Source organism: Scylla paramamosain, chromosome 45 (genome assembly GCF_035594125.1).
Source record: "Scylla paramamosain isolate STU-SP2022 chromosome 45, ASM3559412v1, whole genome shotgun sequence".
Classification (NCBI taxonomy): Eukaryota; Metazoa; Arthropoda; class Malacostraca; order Decapoda; family Portunidae; genus Scylla; species Scylla paramamosain.
Window position 1 is genome coordinate 3,105,298 of NC_087195.1, and position 19,196 is coordinate 3,124,493.

General features: G+C 39.2%; 2 protein-coding genes across 7 annotated transcripts; one reads left to right on the top strand and one right to left on the bottom strand.

Annotated features, from left to right (window-relative positions):
* Positions 1–499: 499 nt before the first annotated feature.
* LOC135094454 (ataxin-10-like) lies at positions 500–8,582 on the bottom strand. 2 transcript variants are annotated; one of them, XM_063994548.1, is made up of 11 exons: positions 8,481–8,582; positions 7,838–7,998; positions 7,446–7,575; positions 6,879–7,053; positions 5,891–6,150; positions 5,221–5,319; positions 4,349–4,607; positions 3,847–3,906; positions 3,167–3,266; positions 2,405–2,595; positions 500–2,104 (listed from the first exon to the last, which is right to left on the bottom strand). In XM_063994548.1, exons 3-11 carry the CDS (start codon positions 7,571–7,573, stop codon positions 1,838–1,840), a joined length of 1,539 nt encoding a protein of 512 aa, XP_063850618.1. In that variant the 5' UTR covers positions 7,574–7,575; positions 7,838–7,998; positions 8,481–8,582; the 3' UTR covers positions 500–1,837. The 2 variants fall into 2 exon arrangements, with proteins under 2 accessions (XP_063850618.1, XP_063850617.1); XM_063994547.1 differs by having other exon boundaries at positions 7,838–8,162; positions 8,481–8,572.
* Positions 8,476–19,098, top strand: LOC135094455 (oxygen-dependent coproporphyrinogen-III oxidase-like). Of its 5 annotated transcripts, none has more exons than XM_063994551.1 (10): positions 8,476–8,553; positions 9,408–9,462; positions 12,661–12,755; positions 13,464–13,665; positions 14,260–14,462; positions 15,244–15,391; positions 15,602–15,764; positions 15,913–16,032; positions 16,559–16,728; positions 17,094–19,098. In XM_063994551.1, the coding sequence occupies exons 3-10, from the start codon at positions 12,670–12,672 to the stop codon at positions 17,178–17,180; spliced, it is 1,179 nt and encodes a 392-aa protein (XP_063850621.1). In that variant the 5' UTR covers positions 8,476–8,553; positions 9,408–9,462; positions 12,661–12,669; the 3' UTR covers positions 17,181–19,098. The 5 variants fall into 5 exon arrangements, with proteins under 5 accessions (XP_063850621.1, XP_063850622.1, XP_063850620.1 ...); XM_063994552.1 differs by having other exon boundaries at positions 8,481–8,567; XM_063994550.1 differs by having other exon boundaries at positions 8,493–8,633.
* Positions 19,099–19,196: the final 98 nt, after the last annotated feature.

A 19,196-nucleotide genomic window follows, 5' to 3' on the forward strand; every position in this document is an offset into this window, starting at 1 on the left:
TAGATGAATATAGAAGCTAATGAAGGTTAAGAACAAAATAATATACTTGTTTTAGCAATATAAGCGCTTTATTGGGATAATTTAAGGTCTTGAATTTTAAAGCATGAACAATGTTTACTTTTGCATTCCACTTTTAGTATATTAGCTATTTGTTTTTATTATAATCTCTGCTCATTGTTCTTAGATGGCACCAATGCCTGCAGGTAAATTATAATTGTATATATATTTATATTTGTGTATATGTGTGTGTCTGTGTGTGTGTGTTCATTTTCATCTTAACTAGCCCATCCTTCCATATAACCTTTGTAAAGCTACCCATTTATCTACCATTCTGGCAATCCCACAATGCATTACCCAGACAAAGCTCCACACACACACACACACACACACACACACACACACACACACACACACACACACACTCTTTTAATGCTAATGCAGGGGAAAAAGGAGAGAAAAAGAAAAAAAGAAAGAAAACTCTCAATGTCCCTTGAATCACAGGCCTGCCCAGCCGTCGGCACCATGGCAGCATGTGTCCGCCGTTTCGTAGTGGCACCTCACTGTAAACTGTACATTGGTGAGCTGCAGGAGGAGAACGGCACTTTCTACCTCGGCAGGAAGCAAGTGCGGTACGTTGACATCCTGGGCACCATCACCAGCATTGTGCGCAAATCCAAACACACCTCAATGAAAGTGGATGACAACACTGCTACCATCTACTGCATTCTATTCCACAAGGAGACGTATAAGGAGGAGGAGGAGGAGGCCATGATAATGGATGACGACATGGAGGAGGACTTCTCTACCTTTGTGAAGCGCGTGACAAGGAGACAAAAACGCAGAATCAAGCATGGGGATTTGGTGAACATCATGGGGCGTGTTGGTGTGTTCAGTGACCGCTGGCAGGTGGTGGCCTCCTCTGTGGTGTTGGTGGATGACTGCAATGCCGAGTGGTTCCGCCGGAGGGAGGTGGAGGCGCAGCGCAGGTCTCTGAAGGTTATGAGTATGAGGCGCTGATGTTTGTGGATTAACTTATTATTTTTCGCTGCTCTCCTCTTTTTCCATATATAAGGTGGCAAGAATTTGTAGTTTTGCTTATTATTGTTTCTTCCTGGTTACTTTTCCTTTTTTTTATGTATAAAGTGACAAGGATATGTTTGTTTGCTCTTTATTGTATGTTTTTTTCTTGTTACTCTTCCTTTTTTCATGTATAATTGGCAAGGATGTGAATGTTTGCTTATTATATGTTCTTCCTGGTTATATTTCCTTTTTTTTTTGTGATAAGGATGTAAGGTTAAATATAGGATGGCACTGGTGAATATTATGTTTACTTCTATTGTTTATACTCTTGCCAGTGACCTTTCTCTCCGTCTATAAAGTGTTCTATCCAGAGATTATAAAGACTTGAAAGGATGTAAACAGGATCCACTTATTTATTGATCCTCTTATAGTATATTGATAGTGTTTCTGCCTCTAATGTCATCCACACAGCCTCCAGGTCTTCTTTGGTCTTCCCATGGGTCTCCTATCATAATTTAAACTTCCTTTATGTTCCTCCACTTCATATCTTCCTTATACTGTCTCCAAGTCATTAGTTTCCTTACAGATCCACCCCAACAAGCTTCCTAGGTGTTTATTCTTCTAACATCTTCCATCTTCAGGTCTTCAGTCTTCCCAGTGGTCCTCTAGCATAACCTAACCTTTCCTGACAGTCCTCAAGTCTTCCACACATTCTAGCTCTAGTCTTCCCAGTGGTCCCCATGTGTATTACCTAACACTCAAGCTTTCCACACATCCACTACATTCCACAGCCTCAGAACTCCACATTCTTCATAGCTCAGGAGGGGGTGAATCTCTGGGTGAATGAGGCTGCTGTACAATCCTCACCTTCCCCCCCCTCCTGCACAGCCTGCATCCCCAGTTCAGCCAGGCCAGGGTTCTCCGCCACCCCCTCCATCCTCAGCTCCCCAATACACCGCTGGTTCTCAAGGTTCCCCTCCAGCAGGTTCCTCAGGGCAAAGATCGAGGCTTCCTTGATCAATGGGTTCCTTGCATCGAATTTTGAGCTTTCCAGTATTAGTAGAAGGCCGTCCATCTCTCTCACCTGTTTGGAAGAGTAAGAAAATTGGTGCTGTTGATTTTATAGATTTACATGATTTCTGTTTTCATCGGTCATCGTTCACAGATTTGACAGGTTCTACTGGAAGTTGAGGAGGTTTTTAATTTAATTACTGACCATGAAAGATTAAAACGGAGATGTAATATTAGCCGATGAGTAGCAAGAGGTCATTTTAAATCCCCTCATTACAACAAAACCACCTTAATACACTTTTGTAATGGCTGAGTGAAAGTGCAATAATATAGTACTCAAAACATTAAGAACACAAGCCTCAGTTCAGCTCACCAGGTCTTGATTGGGGGAATTGAGGTGGACCAGGCTAGCAATGAGGCGGATCAGGTCACACTTGAACCCAAACGCTGGATGCTGCTCGGCCTGACTCATCTGCGCCTCGTCATCCAGGTCAGTGAAGCGGTCCAGGGGGGTGAACGCATTGCTGCCCATCTTGCCGATCTCATGCATGCACTGTAGTAATGCTGCGGGTGGTAGTGCTGTGAGGGGCTGTTCTCATTGTAGTCTTGTTCTTGTCTTGTGATGTGGGTGGATATCATGAGATTCGGTGTTCATCTTAACCCCATTCATTTATTGTGGTAGTACTAGAGATGAAGTTACGGTGATTTTTTTTGTGATTATCTATTTAGTGACTCAAACTCATTCGTAAATTAATAATGCTGAGGATAAAAGTACTATGAGATTTTGTGTTCATCTTAACCCCATTCATTTATTGTGGTAATGGTGAGGATGAAGGTACTGTGAGATTCTCTTCTCATTTTAATCCCATTCATGTAGTGGTGCAGTAGTAGTAGTAGTAGTAGTAGTAGTAGTAGTAGTAGTAGTAGTAGTAGTAGTAGTGGTGGTGGTGGTGGTGGTGGTACTATAAAATTTTCTGGTCATCTTTATCTTACTCATGTACTGTAACAATGCAGCTCATGATAGCTTCCTTTAGAGCAAATGTGAGAAATAAGCTGTTAATCTACTCAAATTCTTAAAGAAATATGTAGTAAATCTAGTTAAAATCCATAAAAAATGAGTCAAAGAGCCACTCACCCACGCTCGTCACAAGGAGGCTCCTGTCCTGCTGCAGGGTGTGCCGCCACGTGTCTGAGGCAGCCACGGCACAGGTGAAGTTGACCAGTTTTGCTAACACCTATCAGAAATGTAAACAAAGACCTCAAAAATTGTACCTAAGAAATGCTGATAAAATATTCTAAATGGAAAGAAATGTATCTCAAAAATACTTACAAAATATTCTAAATAGGAAAATGTACATATACATCTACAGTTAACATTGATTAGTAGGTGTATTAAGCCTTTGTCTCTTGAAAGCATGAACAAAAACCTCAAATGTGTACCTCAAAAATGCTGATAAAATATTCTAAACAAGGAAAACATACATATAAATCCACACCTGAATCTGAATCTTTCTCCCCAAAAAAGAAACAGAAACAGAGGAACAAAGATAATGGCCAGTTGAGTTTTTATATATGATTAATTTCCAACAGGGTAAGAGTGTGTGTGTGTGTGTGTGTGTGTGTGTGTGTGTGTGTGTGTGTGTGTGTGTGTGTGTGTGTGTGTGTGTGTGTGTGTGTGTGTGTGTGTGTGTGAGGTGCTTTGTCTGTCCATTGTATGTGAGATATTTGGCCTAATATATAGATGATTCACTTCAGCAATCTATCTGTACCTGCTAATACCAAGATTGCTAATTAATGAGGGGTAGTGGGCCATACCTGTGCCGAGTCAGGGCCAGGCCAGTCAGCGTGAGTCCTCAGTATGCGGTCTGCCTGGGTCTGAAAGGGAGCCAGAAGAGGAATCACACAGAGAACTGTATTCCTAAACATCTCATTATATTGTATTCCTAAAGATCTCATTGTCTTGTCTCTTAGTTTTAGCAGATTGTAGTGGAAGTTATTTGCATTTTCAAGAGTATTTTCATGATTCCAGTGATAGTTTAACAAGGATTTTGTATTGTCAGTAGAAAAAAAAATCATGAAGATATTAATAAAGACTCAAACATGTTAGTACATCCAGTTTAAATATTTCATCACCAAGCTTAACCCAGACAAATCAACAAGCATCACCCACCACTCAATACAAGCACAACACTACCCACCTTGAAGAACCCCACCAGTTAGTACATCTAGCTCAAATATCATCATAAAATCACTAAACTTTACCCAGACAAAGCAACAAGCATCACCTACCATATAATACAAGCACAACACTACCCACCTTGAAGAACCCCACCAGGAACTTGAGAATAGGTGTTCCCTGAGGGCTGGAGAGAGGCTTGGAGGTGTGAGTGAGCCCTGCCTCCACCACCTCCAGGCATAGGCACTGCTGGCCCTCAGGAAGACCCCCCCATGCGTCCTGCAGAAAACCCTCAGCTGCCAGTAACACTTCCAGGGCTAATAACACAAAGCAGGAGTACTTGGTCTCTGCTTCATACAGTGTCAGGAGCTGTGTCAGTACCTCCTTCCCTGCTGGGCATCTGAAAATATCCATTAGTCATTTATTTATTGACAGTGGGCATCAAGGAAACATATAATAACAAACAAGGGGATAGATTATTAATGTATCTATTAGTTTTTTATCTATTGACAGTGGGCATTAAGGAAACATATAATAATAAGCAAGTCCCTAGATTATTAAAATATCTATTAATTTTTTCTTATCTACTGACAGTGGGCATGAAAGAAATCTATTACAAGAAACAAGTCTATCAGTTATTAGTCTCGTATAATTTACATACATTGGGTATAATATCTGGATATATAATCTGGATATAAAATTAATATATAAATGAAATATTCTGTGCAATACAAAACATATGACCTAAAATAACTGAATTTATATAAGGCTTCATGTGTTTTCCCTCAATTTTAAGTACTGTGATCAGCTATGACATTAGAAATTATCAGGTTTTGTAAGACTGTCAGATGAGGGACTTAAGACTGTCAGATGAGGGACTTAAGACTGTCAGATGAGGGACTTAAGACTGTCAGGAGATCAGAAGACTTAAAACCAAATGAAGAGGCTAAGCAGAGTGGAAGAGAGTGTAGCATGTAAATCAACTTATGTCCACCACTGTACCATAGACTTACTTGCACAGGTCCTCCTTTACCTCGGCCTCCAGAAGACAGTTGTGTAGGATCATTGTGGAAGCCTGAGCCACCTCCTTGTCCCAGAACACAAGCACATCCCTGAAAAAAACACCCAAATCAATATCATCATCATTTCATTTATCATCTTTGTTTTCCCTTAGAGTTATAAGGGGTTTCTCTTAATTTCCATTAAAAACAATGAAAATAATGTACTTTCTTTCCCAAACACTTATGTCAGCTTTCTTACACTGTACAGGAGACTTAACTAAAACTAAAGGACATATATGAGTGTGCAGGAATAAAGAGAGGAGTTGTGTAAGAGTGAAATGTATTACTGGAACAAGAGGTGTGTGTGTGTGTGTGTGTGTGTGTGTGTGTGTGTGTGTGTGTGTGTGTGTGTGTGTGTGTGTGTGTGTGTGTGTGTGTGTATGCAAACAATAAACATATATGAAAAAGTAACAACAATAATATAACAACACTAAAAGTAAATAAATATATAAACAGACATAAATAAAAAAAATAATAGTAACAAAAGTAAATGAATAAATAAATACAATATATAACTTAAGATCACTAAACAGATTATCACAACCTTAACTCAACCTCACAAACACACCAACACATCCACAGAATCAACCTGAACAACCACACTCTTTTAAACCACACTTACTCCAACAATGACTTGAAATGCGGCCAAACAATCCTCCTCGTTTTTGGGTTAGCCGCTACAAGATTCCCAAGACAAGTGACACAGGAGATGGCAAGCGTGGAGTAAGCTTTTCTTCTCTCGTCCTCCTCCACATCTCCACTCTCTGCCTCCCTCACAGAATCTTCAGGAGGGTCCTCTGCTGGCTGTGCAGGGTCTGGTGTCTTGAAGGTCCACTGAATGCAGGATATGATGGGGTTCAGGAGGTCTTCTGTCTCTGCCACCTGGGGAAAAAGTGTTTGTGGATATAAGGAAAGGGAAGTTGCAATATGTTAGTATGTTAGATTTGGTTATGTAATGTTAGTAATGAGAAAATGTTAAGTAAGGTTAGGTTAGGGTAGTACTAGGAATACAAGAACAAGGAAGCTACAGTAATGCAGTGAATTAGATTTGGTTATGTAATGTTAGTAATGAGGAAATGTTAGATTAGGTTAAGTCATACTGGTAATAAGCATATACGAGTATGTAAAGTTACAAGGAGCCAACCCAATAAATCATGTCATATTAGATTATGTTAGATTATCAATAAGAGAATGATTATGTTAAGTTATATTGATAATAAGAATATATTATATGAACATAAAGGAAGCTACTAGAGGCCAGCAAATCAGATTAGATTAGGTTAGGTTATATTAGGTTACTTTTTGTATTAGGTCAGGTTAAAATTTGCTAAGTTACATAATATAACGTAACCTAACCAAATCTGAACCAAAAAAATATCTGCCATGGCTGATCCTTATGTGATATAGAATGAATATATAAGTAAGCAGAAGTAAAAGACAATCTGAACTCCAAAATACAAGAAAAATTACAGTAAAAATATCAGTTCATGCTATAGCCAAACAACACATGAAGAAAAATAATGATAATAACATAAAAAGTAAATAAATAAATAAATAAATAATGATAGTAATGACAATAATACATAAAGTAAGTAAAAACTCATCCTCACAAGCTGCTGGTTCCTGGCACAGTTTGGCATTGCATTCCTGACACAGCAGAGGGCGGCGGACACCACCTCCAGGCTGCTGAGTGGCGGCTGCCCTACCCCTTCATCCCTCCACTTCCCCTCCTCCACTCGGATCACGCCACACACATTCCACAACACTGATCCACTGAGCTGCCATCTGGTGGGTTGCATAAGGACAGTGTATAATGCTGTAGTCTTGTGTATGAGTCCTGTGTAATAGAAGGTGTGTTATTATTCCCATGTGATAGATTTACTATACAAGTTATGCTGGAAAAATTAAAAGTTTGTTTTGTTAGGTTAGTTAATTTGTATTAATGGAAGTTGTCTGGAAACTCCAGGTTGTTATTAGGCCTTATAAATATAATGATGTGAATTTTTTTATATTAAATTTACTCCTTAACAAACAAACAAATTTAATATTGGTTTTATCGGTTAGGTTCCAGCAGCCACAAGAATTAATTCATAACAGTGAAGTTAAATAATCTTTGGAGCATTATGGTGAAGAAGTAAAATAATACACTAGCAAGAAAAGATGTTATTTTCACCCACCTGTCAATGTCCATGAGGTGTCTCTGCAGCGCCCTAAGCTTGGTGACACACTGGGACAGGTCACCATTGTGCTGCAGGGTGGCAGCGTCCTCAGACAGGTCCAAGGGCTGCTGTTGTCCCTCGCTCATCACTGTCAAGCAAAATTGAGGGGTGATTTTGTCTCCCGAAGTTAATTTATTGGGCTTTATAGAAGTAATCCTAGCCTTTTGATTTAGAAACAGTGACGATTTATTTCTGGACAAAAATATGATGTCTTTTTATCGTGATCTAATCATGAAAGGATTAGTAATGAAATTTATTAACTGAATCAATCTAGACCTAGCCCTCAGATAGAAACGCTGATGTTATTTCAATATTAGCCGATTTATTTAATGAAATTTAATACAGTGCACCTTTTGTAATAATGATGGAACTGGTATTTTCAGGGCTGTACTGCTCTTGGATCACCTCTCTTCTGATTCCCTTCTTGATTTCTCTGAGTATTTACTTTTGACAGGAGTTTCCTTCAATGCGGCGGCGCGATGTAAACAAACACACGTGGTCTGCTGATCAGCTGACGGGGGTAGAGGGAAGGGAGAAGGGGGGGGTTGGAGCACCCATCATGGGAGTTGATGGAAGGAGGACAGGTGAGGAGGATGAGGAAAAAGATGGAAGGGAAATTATGAAGGATGAAGAGAAGAATATATGGGTAAGTAGAAGGATAACAATAAGAGCTGACTGGTGATAAAAGAGGAGATAAGGAGTGGTAGGGAAAGAGGACGAGAAGTATGGAGAGAGAGATAAGAAAGGGCAAGATAAGATTATGAGAGGAAGGCGCGGAAGGGTAGGTGTAGAAACGAGAGAGAAAAAAAAATAAAGAGGACAAGAAGTAGAACAGAAACAAGAAAAAAATAACCATCAATAGAACTTCAACAACTTCACATATATTAAACAAATAAAAAAATAGAATATCTAAATAAAAAATAAAAAAAATAAGAAAATAAAAAAAAACCTTGGCATTCATTCTTCCAGGATTAAGATCAAGAGTCTGTTTACCTGCCGGCCAGCACGTACTCCTGCTTCTTACTCCTCCCTCTTGCATCATTATTTTCCCGGTTCCCCTTCACTGGTGCGTGGAAAGCAGTAGGTGGAAAGTCCTACCAGTTAGAAGGAAACAGTTGGGGAGTATAAAGCAGTGGTGGTGCAGAGGTAGGACAGGTGAATTAGGGAGAACAGGTGAAATATTTGTGTTTGTGACGGAGTGTGATTATTTTATCTGCTTGTGTTTGTATGTTGGTGTGATTATTGGTGGTGGTATTGATGATAATGTTGCTGTTATTGTTGTTTGTCTGTTGTTGTTGTTATTATTATTATCATTATTATTATTATTATTATTATCATTATTATTATTATTATTATTATATCAATTACTGTTATTACCTTTTTACTACCTAAAACTACTTCTACTACTTCTTCTCCTTCTTCTTTGATATATCCCTAATGTCACTTAAATACCTCTATCACAGCTTCTCTCAGTATACCACCACCACCACCACCACTACTCTAAACACAAACAACACAGTTTGCAGTTTAATATCAACAAATGCAAAGTACTTACCGTAGAGAGAGAGAGAGAGAATTAGGAATATTTTGGTTGAGCCTATCCTGCGGTCGTTCGTGTTTGCTGCGGTGCCACGGTGCAGCAGTGGGTGAAGTTTTTGTTCATAATTACGTAGCTGGTGTGGAGTTGGGAAAAGGGAGTGAGAAAGTAAGGATATTTATATTATTTGAATTAATATTTGATAACATGTCAACATTTTTGTGTGTTAGTGTGTGTTTGTGTATGTGGGTGGAGGAACAGTGACAGGACGCTGGGGAGGGAGGGCGGGCAGTTGGTTGGGTGGCTGGCAGCATTGTTTTGGTCAGCACTGATCAGTCTTGCCACACACGCTCTATTAACCAGTGTTTCCGTATCCCCGGCAGCTTCTCCCAGCACCGAGCACCGCCAAGCAGCACCAGAGAGGCACGAGTACATAAGGTGAGACCAGCGGTGTCAGCCTCCCCTCAGTCAGCCTTACTGCCTTCACCACAACACTCTACTCCACCCTGTAGTGTTTATTTAGGTTTTACTATTCGTTATTTACCTATTTTATGAGATTATTTATTTATTTTTAGGTTTTGTTTACGTCTGAGTCTCGAAACAGTTGGAAATTGTCAAATATTGAAGGTTCGTCAATATGTAAACAAGCCATCCGCAGAGGTAGAGGCGGGGCGTCAATGTTATTAGCCATTGTTTGCTTCGTCTCTCACTTATTGTTAGCCAAACATGTCACAAGATGGAGCCACATGTCCAGCCTTCATATCCGCTGGTCAGATACATCTGCCATTGCCTACTTTTTGGTGTCATAAAGGAATAATTAAGGCAACATAACCGCTGACTCCTCCACTGAGGTCGCCCCGAGGGCAGCCATGATGGATTGGTACCTGCGCCAGCTTGTTCCAGTATTTTTTACTTTTTTATTTGAGGCTTTAATGAAGCTTTTATTACTTTAAAAAATTGTTTATGTTTTTTAAAGTGTTTTGCTTTCCTGTTCAGTTAAGTATGTGGAATTTGAAATGGTTTTTAATCCCGTTACAAGTGGTGATTTTGTCATTTTTTAGATTTTTTTATTTCATTATGTCAGCTTGTAACTAAGTTTGCATTGTTTGAAAAAATAGTTCAGATTTTTTAAAGTGTTTTTTTACCGGTGTAAAGTGAAATGGGTAGACTTTTCAGTGTTTTTAATGGTTTCAAAGGTTCCAACACTTTTCCATATTTCATACTAATATTTCTTTACAACTACACAGGCTGGAGATGTTTTGATATTGTGAATATTAGTTAAAGTAATTGTCAAGTCAGAATATATAATGCATTCGACCCTAGCTTCATTTTTCCTAGGGGTCAATTTCAAAATGAAATACGTTACGTACGTCAGCCAGCGGGGCAGTGGCAGTTCGCCTGTGACGTCATCAAAGACTCGCTCTGCTGTAGTGTCTCCGTCAATATTTATCGTAATTTCCGGCGTTTTCCAGGTGTTTCCAACTGTTTCTTAACTCAGGCGTGTAGATAGCTGTACTAGAAGGAAGAAAATAAGAGAAATGAAGGAGGAGGAAGTAAGGAGAAATGGAGGAGGCAAAACAGGTAAACAATATTTTGCTTAGTTTCCCTTGCTGCGCTGCTTTTTTTTTTTTCTGTAATGATTGGTGTGTTTTGGGTGTTTTACATGTTTTGGATGTATGTAGGAGTGTTGTGGGGTGTTTAGAGTATGTTTTGGGGGTGTTAAGTTGTATTTTGGGTGTATATTTGCTGTTGTCATTGTGTTTTGAGTGAATTTTTGGGTGTTTTTAATGTGGTTTAGGATATTTTCAGTTATATTTTACATGTTTTGAGTTGTGTGGGTTGTTTTGAGTATATTGTGAGGTGTTTTGGGTGTGTTTGGGGATATATTGAGATGTGAGTTTGTTTTCGGTTTGTTTTGGGTGTTTTGAGCGTGTTTGGTGAGTTTTGGTGTGTGTGTCTGTGTGTGTGTGGGGTCTTGAGTGTGGGCAGGTAGTTTTCAATCTGTTAGGGTGTGTGTGGTGGTACTGTGGTGTGCTTTGGATGTTTTTGATGAGTTCTGGGGTGTTGCAGGGTGTTTTGGGTTTGTTTTATATGTTATGAGTGTGTTTGGATGAGTTTTGTGGTTATTTTGGGATGTTTTTAGTGTGTTTTGGATGTTTTGAGCGTGTTTGAGTGAGTTTTGTGGGTATATTCAGGTGTTATGGGGTGTTTTGAGTGTTTTACGTGTTTTTAGTGTGTTTTGCATGTGTTGAGATGAGTATTGCAGGTATTTTTGGGTGTTATGGGGGTGTTTTGAGTGTTTTTTAGATGTTTAAAGTATGTTTTGGGTGTGCTTGGATGAGGTTTTTTGTATTAAGGGATATTTTGAGTGTGTTTTGGGATGCTTTGAGTGTGTATTAGGGTTATTTTGGCAACACATGTCCCAATAACCCAAATAATATAACTCAAAACACCACAACCTCATCAGATCTTACTGTAACATATACAGGACATCCTTATCAAGTCTGTTATGCCCACAAAGGCTTGCCACACTCCAGACACCCATGAAAAAGTCCCCTTGCCTCCCCTTCCATTCACCACCCCAAACCTTACTGTAGTTCTCTCTCTCTCTCTCTCTCTCTCTCTCTCTCTCTCTCTCTCTCTCTCTCTCTCTCTCTCTCTCTCTCTCTCTCTCTCTCTCTATCTCTCTCTACAATGATGAAGATGAACCAAACCAAACCTAGTCTAACTACTACTACTACTACTAACCTAACCTAACCTAACCTAACCCAACCTAGCTGCTAGTTTAATATCAACAATTACAGTTTAATATCAATAAATGCAAAGTACTTAGCATAGGTAGAGGAAACCCACACAGTAGGTACACAATAAACAACGAAACTCTGGTAGGTTCAGAGTACGAAAAAGATTTAGGAGTTATAGTTGGCTCTGAATTGCGTCTAGGAAAGCAATGCATAGAGGCCACAAACAGGAGGGTATTAGGATTCATTTTTAGGAGTGTTAAAAGTAGAAGGCCCATAGTAATATTAAAGTTACATTTGGTGTTGGTCAGACCTCATCTAGACTACAATGTGCAGTTCTAGTCCCCACATTATAGGAAAGATGTAGGTGTATTAGAATCAGTGCAAAGGAGAATCACTAAAAGGATACAGGGGATGAGGAGTATTCCTTTTGAAGCGAGATTGAAGCTGTTAAATTTACATTCTTTAGAGAGACGTAGGTTAAGAGGGGACTTGATCAAAGTTTTCAAGTGTTATAAGGGTTATAACAAGGAAGATGTAAGCAAAATATTAGGATCAGCAACCAGGATAGAACAAGAAATAACAGGTTTAAGCTTCAAAAATTTAGATTTAAGAAAGAGGTAGGAAGAAATTGGTTCTCAAATAGAGTGGTAGATGAATGGAACGGACTCAGTAATCATGTTGTTAGTGCTAAGACATTAGGGAGCTTTAAGAGAAGATTAGACGGGTTTATGGATGGGGATGATAGTGGAAATAGGTAGGTATATTTCATACAGGGACTGCCACATGTAAGCCTGGTCGCTTCTTGCAGCTTCCCTTATTTCTTATGTTCTTATGCTCTTAACACACTTAGCACACACTAATACTAACACAGCCACCTCTCATGCCCCCTCAGATAAGCAGGATGGCATCGCGTTTAGTGAGGGGAGTGGCGAGGACGATGACCACTGTGGCAGCCGTCAAGACCCCAAGGCTGACCCGGGCCGGCAGGTGAGAGCTGACCTAAGGGAGTGTACAGTGGGTCATGGGTTAAGAAGCTAGGTTGGTGTACCCTGGTAATTTTTTTTAAGTCCAAGTTATTTGTTTATTTTTGTTTGTTTTTGTATTGTGTCTTGGTTTGTTCTATTTACTGTATTTTTTATTTATTATTTTGTATTGTGTTTTTTTTTTTTTTTTTTATTAATTTTTTAGCTATTTCTTGTGTAAAGGTTATAATATTTATTTGATTTTTATCTGTCTCCTTATCTGTCTGTTTGTTTGCCTCTCTCTCTCTCTCTCTCTCTCTCTCTCTCTCTCTCTCTCTCTCTCTCTCTCTCTCTCTCTCTCTCTCTCTCTCTCTCTCTCTCTCTCTCTCTCTCTCTCTTTCTCTCGTTATTTAAAAGCACTATCATTTTTCTTATCTTTCATTAGAAGCTCTCCTCTCTAATTAGAAGCACTATCATCTCTGTCTGTCTGTCTCTCCAATATTACTTTTCTTTATTTAGAAACAACAGTACTTTTCTCTCTCTAATTAGAAGTACTACTATCTCTTTCTCTCTTATTCTGTCTCTCCCCATCCCTCTACCCTCCCTCAGTCTCTCTCCATCCCTCCATCCCACCCTTTGTCTCCCTATCCCTCCATTCCTCCCTCTGTCTCTCTCCATCCCTCTACCCTCCTTCCTCCCTCAAAGCAAAGCAATACACACCAGCCTCCCTCAGGTACATCAGCACATCCCTGCTGGTGTCAGGGGGTGTGGCGCTGTATGCCTCCCACCAGGGCTCTGTGGCAGCTGCTCAGAAGGCTCCAACCACCATTGACACCTCTAAGTTCATGGCACCGCCCATTACAGAGCTCAGCGTGTTGGAGGGGAAGCCAAACGACATGAGGACTAAGATGGAACTAATGATTATGAGGATACAGGTCTGTTTTGTGGTGTTGAAGCTTTAATTTGGTATCTGTTAGGTTAGGTTAGGGAGGGGGATTAGGTTAAGTTAGGAAGGGGAATTAGGTTAAGTTAGGAAGGGTAGGTTAGGTTAGGTTAGTGAGTGGGGTTAGGTTTATTAATGGATTTATTATGTTTTATTTATTTAGGATTGAGGTTTGTTTTACTGGTGTTGCAACCTTTAATTATGTTTTTCTTTTATTTATGTAGTTATTTGTTTTATTAGCTTATTCATGTAATTATTTATTGTTATTCTTTCTTTATTTATTTTAGTAGAGTGGTTCACAAGACTGTCCCATGCCACCAGAGACTGACAGGACTAAGAATGTAAATGATTTGTGTGTGTGTGTGTGTGTGTGTGTGTGTGTGTGTGTGTGTGTGTGTGTGTGGTGCTTTGTCTGGGCCACCTTATGTTAGACTGTTGGCCTGTTATATAGATACTCTTGTGTAAATGTTTATGTATTTACCTTCACTTAAAACCAACCAAAATATATCTTTTAATCTTTACTCCTTAGCCTCACAAGCACCATTCATATATAAACACAAAACCCACTTGCTCCTGATCCCCCTAGTCTGAGTTCTGCCGAGCGCTGGAGGGGGAGGAGGGTGCCGGCTGCAAGTTTACTGTGGACAGGTGGCGTCGTCACAACCCCAGCGAGGGTGGAGGAGTGACGTGTGTGCTGCAGGACGGCAAGACATTTGAGAAGGCAGGCGTTAACATCACTGTGATGACGGCACCTCTCTCTAAGGAGCTGCAGGCAAGCATGAGGGCAAGGTAAGTGTGGGTTGATGGGTTATGAATAAATATGCTTGTGTTCTTTAGTCTTGCACTGCTTTGGGATAGTTTTTAATTGGTTCTTGTGGATTAGTGGGAGTTTTAGGGTGTACATGTGGTTCTAGTGATAGTTTAAAAGGTTCTAGGACATTACTGAGGTTTCGAAGGATATACGTGTAGTTCTAGTGATAGTTTAAAAGGTTCTAGAAAGTTACTGAGGTTTCAAAGGCTGTATGTGTGATTCTAGTGATAGTTTAAAAGGCTCTTGGGTATTACTGAGGTTTCAAGGCTGTATGTGTGGTTCTAATGATAGTTTTAAAGGTTGTAGGATATTATAGAGGTCTTAAGGGTGTTTGTGTGAGTGTGCCAATAGTTTAAAAGGTTCTGCGAGGCTATTGAGGTTTTGAAGGGTATTTGTGTGAGTGCAGCCTTTGAAAATTAGTCTTAATGAAAGAAAATTGTGCATTTAAGAGTGTGTGCTTTAGTCATGTTTATGGGTATTGTATTTGAGAAGTAATTTCCTTCCATATCCTTTGTAAAATATGTATCTTGACTTTTTGTTCATTGAAGAGTAATATCCAGTTTTGTCTTTCACTCATTCAGTTAGTCAGTCATTTAGTCATTTAGTCAGTCCATCAGCCAGCTTGTCAGTCAGTCATTAATTTATTCTCTCACTTATTCATTCATGCATTTGTTTATTCACTGAGTTAATCATTCAGTCATTCATTCAGTCACTCACTCTCTCACTCATTCACTCCCTACCTTCCTCCCCACCACACAGAGGGAAGAAGCTGCCGGAGGACAAGAAGTTCTCATTCTTCGCGGCGGGGATCAGCTCAGTCATCCACCCCAGGAACCCCCACGTGCCCACCATCCACTTCAACTACCGCTACTTTGAGATGCAGGATGAGGATGGCAACAACAAGCATGTGAGTCAGGGGGAGAGAGAAAGAGAGAGAGAGAGAGAGGAGAGAGTTTTTCCTTTCTCTAATTCCTTTTTTATAATCCTCTTTGTGCATATTCACCCCAAAACATTATCTCATTTTTGCTGTACTATACTTTTTGTCATTTGTTCCTGCCTTACTATATTTATTTACATTTAAACATGACTATCTATAACTCACCCTTGCCTTGTGCAGTGGTGGTTCGGAGGGGGGACAGACCTGACCCCATATTATCTCGACGAGGGGGACGTGAAGCTCTTCCATGGGGTGCTGAAGTCTGCCTGTGACCGCCACCAGCCCGACTACTACTCCAGGTTCAAGAAGTGGTGTGATGACTACTTCTTTGTCAAGTTCAGAGGTGAGGATGAATGGGTGGGTGGGGAGGAATCTTTTTCTTTATTATCTTTCACCTCATAAATACAGATTGGATACGGATAGTGTATTTGGGGTAATCTTTATCTTTACTATCCTATTCAGTGAACAGAATGACCCAATTGTCTTTTCAGGGGAGAGAAGAGGTGTTGGTGGAATCTTCTTTGACGACCTCGAGGACACCGACCCAGAGAAGATGTTTGGGTTTGTGACGGACTGTGCTGATGCCGTCATTCCTTCCTACCTGCCCCTGGGTGAGTGTCTGGGGCTTGGGTACCTTGTTGTCTGAGGGAGGTGTTGAAATAGTGGTGTTGTGTGGATAGGAGTGAAGATGAAGGTTAAAGAGTGTGGGTGTGTGAGAGAGGTGTTGATGTGGTAGTGTGTGTGTGTATGTGTGTGTGGATAGGAGTGGAGGAATGTGGGTGTTTTTCTGTCTCTTTCTCTGTTTTTGTCTGTCTGTGTCTGTATGTCTGTTATTGTCCATCCATTTGTTTGTTTCTCTGTTTCTCTCTATGGCTATTTATCTGTGTCTTTCTCCCAGATTAAAAGGGCAGAAATGTTTATCTATACAGACTATAAAAGATGGAATCAGCTGTCTCCCATAGTAGAGGCCCAGACAAAGCACCACGCTCACACACACACATCATTCACACTCAGCCCTGTCAGCCCCTGGTGGAAAGAGTCTCATGAGCCATCCCACTGTACTCTTTAACTATAGACTCTTGATATCATTCCTCATAAAACCAGCCCCCATCACTCACCCATAACTTCCCTGAACAGTCAAGAAGCACAAGAATGATGCTGTCTCAGAGGAAGAGCGGCGTTGGCAGCTGCTTCGTCGTGGCAGATATGTGGAGTTTAACTTGGTGTATGATCGTGGTACCAAGTTTGGATTTGCAACACCCAATGCCAGGATTGAGAGTATCTTGATGTCCCTTCCTCTCCATGCGGTGAGTGTTTGTTAGCCTCTGTGTGTGTGTGTGTGTGTGTGCAATAGGATGAAGAACACAACCCTACAGGCGCAAATCATCTTCCTCATAAGCAGAAATTGAAAAAAAAAAAATTTCTTTCTTTTAATATCAGTGCAGTGTTTATTCTTTCATAATTCTTTTGTAGAAGGGTGAAGCCATTCATGAGCTTCATTCTTGTGGAAAGTTTTATTTGTTGAAACAAAACTCAGTAAACTATGTAAAGCAATTTTACTGGTAATGTTTACATCAATTAATCACTCGTACCTGATATTTTAATCAAACTTCCTACATCACTCTTACCTGACTGTCTTAATTAAAGTCTTCCCCACACCTGGTCTGCACAGAGGTGGGAGTACATGCACCAGCCAGCACCAGGCACACCAGAGTACAAGATTACAGAGGTGCTGAAGAACCCCAAGGACTGGGTGTAGCTGTGCCACTGTGAGGGCAAGGAGGGGTTCACTCACTGGGGCCAAGGTGCCAGTCCATTCACTGAGACATGCAGCAAACACCACCAACACCTTATGAGCATCAACAAGTAAGAACAGGGGAATTAAAAATATATTTAGTAGTCCATAGCCAGTGTAATGCTTGGGGTGGTTGTAGAGCAGGAAATTTAGTCTCTGGTTAGTAATTAAGGAAAAAATGTGCTTAATAACAATAAAAAAAGGTTAAAATGATATTGTGGGTGTTTGTGTTTTTTTTATTTATTTTTTTTTTATTGTTTCTTGTTGTGTGTTTTAGCTGTTATGAGTTTGCATCTTATTATTGTTATTGTTATTGTTGTTGTTATTATTATTATTATTATTATTATTATTATTATTATTATTATTATTATTATTATTTATTTATTTATTTATTTATTTATTTTTATTCATTTACTTATTTACTTTTCTTGTTTTAATTCCATAAGTTTCTTTGCTTACATTCAGATTATATTGATTGTTGACAGTCTTGTACAAATTTCCATATTTTCATCATGAATTTTTTTTTTTTTTTTTTTTTTTCTTCATAATCACTTTTTTTATATTCAGCCAACCCCATAAAGGGAAATAGCAATGTTGAATTAAATGATAATTGTGATGGTGATATTAATGATGGTGAATTTTAGTAGTTTTGTTAATGTAGTTTATGTTTAAACCCAGGGTGTTCATTCATTCATTCCAGATATCATAGTTCACATGTGTTCAATTTAAGCCAACATGAAGAACAAGAAGAATGTGAAGTTATGCATTCTATTTAGATGATGATTATATGTGCCTTAACTCTCTAAATAATTTACCTATCAACTTGTCTCTGTCCATGTATCTCTCTAGGCAACCAACTCTCTATGTATGTACCTATCTGTCTATCTTTCTTTATCAAATAGATGTTAATGAAGACAGAACATCTTGCATTGTAGGAATAAAATATAGCAAAGAGGGATTTCCAGTCCCCCATTGCATCTTTTAGCTGCTTCTAATATAGTGGAGAATATAGTGGTTGTATTTTTTCATTGTGGAGTGTATGAGTATAGATTATTGTATATGAAAAGACATGTTGTGTGTGTGTGTGTGTGTGTGCGTGTGCGTGTGTGCGTGCGTGTGTGTTTGGAAAACCAATCATGACGGAACTGATATTGCTAACATTCATGATTTGTGTAGTTTTTTTTTTCAGTGTGTGTGTGTGTGTGTGTGTAATGTGATGGTAATAGTGATATTGATAATTCTAATGGGTTGTGTCTGTTTCTCATGGCAGTGGACCTTCCCGTCTCAGCACAAATGTGGAAATGTGTGCAATAGATAACCAAGTATTTGTTCTCTGTTTAATAAGGTTTCTCAGGATCAAAGTATTTCTTGCATAAATATTCTCTAATTATTGGAGATTCTATATTTGTACTTAATTTCTGCATTTATTTAGTCTTTTCATGAGTAAAATCAGTTTATATATTTATTTTCATATCATAGATTCAGAATGTTTATATTATGTTCCTGATATTTTTAATCATGTATTTAATTTAACTTAATGCACAAATCTGACTAACTGCCATCCACCAGTCTCGTATTTGCACCTAAACCATTATTGATGAGGTGCCACACTGTCCTAATGAAAATAATCTGCTCTCCTATAATTATGGTGCTCTCTGGTTGTTTTCATCTTTCATTACTAAAAGAGAATGTGAATGATATATAAGAGGTTCAAACAGCTTGGTGATTGTGTCTAGAGGTTTTGTGTCCTGTGTGGAGAATGATTTGCATTGTAAGTAGAGCTTGATTGCTGCAGTGCTGGATGAAATTGTTGAGGAATTATAAAGTACTTTTCTATAGGGTTCTTATTTTAATATAAATAATAAAGATAAACAGAAATATATGTTTTTAAAACTTTTCCTTCTTGTCCTCTCATAGGTGCGTTGCCTCCAATCTGTGTTGGGAACAGAGGCATCCTAATCAAGGATTTTAATTTGACAT